Source organism: Protomyctophum parallelum (genome assembly GCF_964188405.1).
Source record: "Protomyctophum parallelum genome assembly, chromosome: 15".
NCBI lineage: Eukaryota > Metazoa > Chordata > Actinopteri > Myctophiformes > Myctophidae > Protomyctophum > Protomyctophum parallelum.
Window position 1 is genome coordinate 18,995,397 of NC_139710.1, and position 5,272 is coordinate 19,000,668.

Genomic DNA, 5,272 nt, shown 5'->3' on the forward strand with positions numbered 1-5,272 from the left:
AACTTGAGTATGAAAAGATAATAAATCAAAGGATGGACTGGCAGAAGATAGAATTGTAGTTGTGCCTGCTTCGTGCATGGTTTGGACCGTGTGCGCGTGTATTTGGAACGGAGGTGGTGTGGGAGGGGAGGGGGGGGATGTCACGTCGCTGACAATTCCAAGCTCCGATTCTGATTGGCTCTCATTTGAGGAAGCTCATGGGCTCTTTCAACTAATAAGCGCCTCCCCGTCGGTCTAAAGGACATTATAATGCAAGGGACCTCCTTTTTTAACCACAAACCGAATTTTCGTTCATTTAGACGATATATACTTTTTAAATTGCTCAAAGTTGTAGGATTTTTTTGGAACGCATCTCGCCCTGGAGCGGTACGCAATGCTTTCTCACGCCGACCTCCTGGACGCTCGGCTCGGTGAGTTATCAACGCTAAACTCCAGCCCGCAACTCCACTGTAAGATAGCAACTTTTCATTTATCCTTGTGAAGTGACAAATAGCTTGTCTTGCTTAACAAATATTCGTCAAAGCAAATATTTATGTCAATTTTATATAAATGTGAGACGATCTGACAGTCTGTGTCAATGAAAAAATAATTAGGCTATTTTTCTTTTGGTTAAACGGCTGAAGCATTGCCGTGAAACGTTTTGCAGACTACCTCTTGTTAACTTGCCAGCTTTTTGTCACAAACAAGCAAAAATATTTAATCTATCCCTCATTCATAGCAATTTACGGTTAGATGTCTGTTTATCCAGACCTCTTCCCACTGTCTTCCCTCATAGGGATGAAGGATGCTGCAGAGTTACTCGGGCACCGAGAAGCTCTGAAGTGTCGGCTGGGCGGCGGCGTGCAAGATCAGGGGCATCCAGGCGACATGGCCCCTGGTACAGACACCGTAGAGGGAACAACTCTTCTGCCCGGAGAAGACATCACTCCTGTCGGATCAAACCCCACAGGCATGCCGGTTAACGGCAAAGACCCAGAGAAACAGCAGCAGCAGCAGCAGCAACAGCAGCAGCAGCAGCAGCAGCAGAACTCCGCTCAGTCCAACAGCCAGAAACAGAAGCGGCACAGGACGCGCTTTACACCGGCCCAGCTGAACGAGCTGGAGCGGAGCTTCGCCAAAACCCACTACCCAGATATCTTCATGAGAGAGGAACTGGCTCTAAGGATCGGCCTCACTGAATCTCGAGTTCAGGTAAATGCTGTTCAGGTATGCTGCGGCGAGGATTACCATGATGTTGTCGACATCTAACAAAAGCTAGCTATAGTCTCACTATTTATAGGCTATATAAGAGACGGAGGATCTGTTTCCGAATCTACAATTTGCTTAGATTTCTTGCTGAAATTCAACGTAAATCTTACAACCACTGCGATAGTGTATAGCCTAATTATTGTATAATGTAGCCTATATTATTATTATTATTATTATTATTATTATTATTATTATATTTTTTATTATTATTATTATTGTTGTTGTCGTTTGATTAGGCCTACAATTGCAGTTATTCATGAGCCTATATAAAAAAGCCGTATACTTCAAGCCGGCTGCATATAGCTTCCGTCAACTCGAGCGCTGTCCATGGTCCTGAACACACACGCGTTTTGTTAAAACCTTGATAATTCATAGCAAAACGCCACTTGTGGCACTTTGCAATTTCCAAACGGGAACACTATTTTCTCGCAATACTCTATTAGTCTGGCTGTAGTGAATTAAATCAATAACGTGTATGAAAATATTCTGACATGTATCGATTAGCCATTAAAATGGCTATAAGACAGAGCTTTCGTGCAGTCAGTATAGGCATTTTTTCGCGGAGGCCTCTATTTCGCCCCTGTAATTTGTTCACTGCAAAGCAACCTATTGTGTTTTGTTTTACAAGCACATAATATGGAATGAACAACAGTCTACATTGTGGTCATTTGTGGCAGCCGCATGCACGATATCAGACCATAATAAACTCAACACATTATCAACCAATTTCTGTCTTATTTATAGTAGTGAACGGGTTATTAACCAGTGATGTGAAATTCATGCAAATTATTCCTCTGAAAGCAATAAAACATGTATAATCATTAGTCATCGTAATAATCAATTCTTTTATCTATAAAGCCGAAGACTGTATATGCTCATATAGGTCTAGCACGCCATGCGTGTTGTTTACAAACCATAGGTGTGCTCTGCAGGTGTAACCTTGTGTGAACGCTGTAGGCCTACTCTCTTAAAATGCTATATCAGCGACGTCTTAATAGGACTCAAGACTATATTGTACTTTTTTAATGGAATGAGAAATTGCATTTTCTTTCCCCCGAGTGTAATGGGTTTGGTCGACGTTTCACGGATGGCTGAGCGGAATGAGAGCGAGATTTCAGTTTTAATACGGCGGCACCGACTCTCCGCTTCGCGCACGCATTAATCATGCCTGAAGATGATGAAATCTTTATAACGCTCAACCACAACACCGGCTGTATGTGTGTGTGTGTGTGTGTGTGTGTGTGTGTGTGTGTGTGTGTGTGTGTGTGTGTGTGTGTGTGCGCGCGCGCGCGCGCGCGTGCGTGTGTGTGAGCGAGAGGCCGTGGCCACACCACAGCGGAATTTTTTGTCGGCAGCCGACACTTTCGGTTGCCGAGAGCCGACACTTTGACTTCTTCCGGGGCTTTGGGCGGTCCCCTACACGGAAGCCTATTTATGGCCTGTAGTCCTCTATTTCGAAGTGGGCGTGAGACGGTGAGAGTGAAAAGTGAGTGACAAGCAGTTGACACAGACAAAGGCGCATTCAAGTGTAGGATACATGTGGCTGGCTTGCTACTTGGCTATAGAGTCAAGACTGTGTAGTCGACTGGTTAACGTACGTGCCTTTGGAACGGAGGGCCCGGGTTCACTTCCCGGCCGAGGCTACAATAATTTAGTTTTCGACGACTGGCACGACGGCCAGCTTACATCTGACGCTCTCCTCCGCGGCAGATGTAAGCTGCCGACAAGCATAAAAATGAAGTGTGTCACCCGGCGGTGAGAAGGAGAAGGAGATTTTTTATTGATTGATTTAAATATTTATTAACAGTTTGCATAATTACAATACATTTCAAGCACAAACTCAATACAAAGACTGTTAACTGTGAGTGGACAACCCAATTAAGCATTACACTTGTTTACAACAGGGTCCACATTGTTCAATTCATCAAAACACTTAGAGACGTACAAATAGACACTTCTATATAGTTAAAAAACAGAACAGGAATTAATCATAAAACAGTGTTCCCTGACCGGGAATCGTACCCGGGCCGCGGCGGTGAAAGCGCCAATCCTTAACCACTAGACTACCATGGAGAAGGCTGTGGAGGCTGAAGAGAACGCGCTGTTTTATAAGAGAACGGGCTATTTTATAAAGTATAAAGTTATTTTCAATGTTATCAAGGATCAGGGTTACAGTAAATGACAATGTAATTCAGCCAGGGGTGCCATGGATGAAAAGATTACAGGGGTGATCTGAAGCAAACATGAGAACCAATGCTTTACTTTATTTCTTCAGACGATTTTGGACGGACAATGTTACTTTGAGGTGCCCAGATATCTCCCTGTATCCCTCGACATTCACAAGTTCCTCCCAGGGGCGTTTGGGTCTGTGAAAGAAGAAAACTCCAATTGAAACTCCGCCCGTAGATGGCCTGCAGGCTGCATCTGTTCCATTGGCTAGTGCATATCACTGCCGGGTGAAACACTGCTTGTCGGCAGCTTACATCTGCCGCAGAGGAGAGCGTCAGCTGTAGGCTGGCCGACGCGGCAGTCGTCTGCGGAAGTGGAGCATTTTCTCCATCCACCAGCTGTCTAAAAACCCGGTTTTTCGGCTCTCGGCAACCGAAAGTGTCGGCTGCCGACAAAAAATTCCGCTGTGGTGTGGCCACGGCCAGAGAGAGAGCTCTAGCGCACGAAAGAGCGTGCGCGTGTTTCATTTTTACGTATAGGCTGTAATATATAGGCCTATAGTGCGTTTCTCTTTAAAGCTACAGAATGTAAGATTTTTTTCACTTGTAAATAACAAGTCAAGTATAGCTATGACAAATTGTGCGTAACCACAAATATCAAAATTGCATGATGCTTATAGTCTACCATTACGTCATTGCTTTCTTGTTATAATAAGCTATGTCATTTGCCAATTTTAATTATGTTTGTTGTTTCATTATTTGAGATGTATTTCCTTTTATCCTAAAACCGCGTTAGATCGTGGTTCTTGATGTTAGATGAATTAGCTATACAATTTAGAATTATTTATGCAACATGCATTGGAGCAAAGATCAGCTTTGTGAAAATAACAATATGCGTGGCAAATGTTTTAATGACAACAGATATGCAAGCTATGTCCCTTCCAGTTTCTTATCCAATATATTTGGTCACAGGTTTGGTTCCAGAACAGACGCGCCAAATGGAAGAAGAGGAAGAAGACGACCAATGTTTTTCGGTCCCCGGGAACGCTTCTCCCCACTCACGGCCTGCCACAGTTCTCTGCCGCTATGGAGAACAGTTTGTGCTCCTTCCACGCCAACGACACCCGATGGGCGACCGGGATGCCTGGAGTCTCACAGTTACAGCTCCCACCGAACATGGGCCGCCAGCCGGCAATGTCACAGTCTTTGTCACAGTGCAGCCTAGGACCCGGTCCCCCCAACTCCATGGGTCTTTCCAATGGTCTATCCTCCAATGGCGGCGGTCTGCAGTCTCACCTCTACCAGAATGTACCTTTTCCTGGAATGTCAGGCTCTCTCTCCGGCCCCACGAACGTATCGGCCTCACAGCAGCTGTGTACTGGCCCGGAAAGTGACATGTGGAGAGGGACAAGCATTGCCTCCCTTCGACGCAAAGCGCTGGAGCATACAGTGTCCATGAGTTTCACTTAGTGACGTTTCAAAATGCCCCATGCGGTGCTTGTTTTTCATTGCCGTTATGTTTAGATGAAATTCGAAAGAACGAGCTAACCAGACCTGCATTTGTGAGAGAAACCCGGAGACTGAGTGTGACTCCATCTAGAGACATTTGACCATAACCAAGACGACGAATGGAAGGAACATTAAATGATTGACTTGATGGCGGGGTTATTTATCTTGTTAATCCAAAAGGATTTATCAGCTATTGATGATACCTACTATTGTAATGATCTAGCCTATAGGCATAATTATTGAGAGCCAAACAACCGTCGTATTTACGTTTCCATTTAGTGTGTCTTTATGCACACAAATGTTATTGTGTTCAGGTGAAGTTGTGTTAATATTATGTCAAATTAATA

The 5,272-nt window shown here is 44.4% G+C and overlaps 1 protein-coding gene across 2 annotated transcripts; it reads left to right on the forward strand.

The window, feature by feature from the left end:
- Nucleotides 1-373: 373 nt before the first annotated feature.
- LOC310872219 (homeobox protein orthopedia B-like) lies at nucleotides 374-4,886 on the forward strand (the record flags this gene model as incomplete). 2 transcript variants are annotated; one of them, XM_083783965.1, is made up of 3 exons in its annotated part: nucleotides 374-449; nucleotides 776-1,191; nucleotides 4,389-4,886. In XM_083783965.1, the coding sequence occupies 3 exons, from the start codon at nucleotides 374-376 to the stop codon at nucleotides 4,884-4,886; spliced, it is 990 nt and encodes a 329-aa protein (XP_083640091.1). The 2 variants fall into 2 exon arrangements, with proteins under 2 accessions (XP_083640091.1, XP_083640092.1); XM_083783966.1 differs by having other exon boundaries at nucleotides 374-410.
- Between the last annotated feature and the right edge of the window lie 386 nt (nucleotides 4,887-5,272).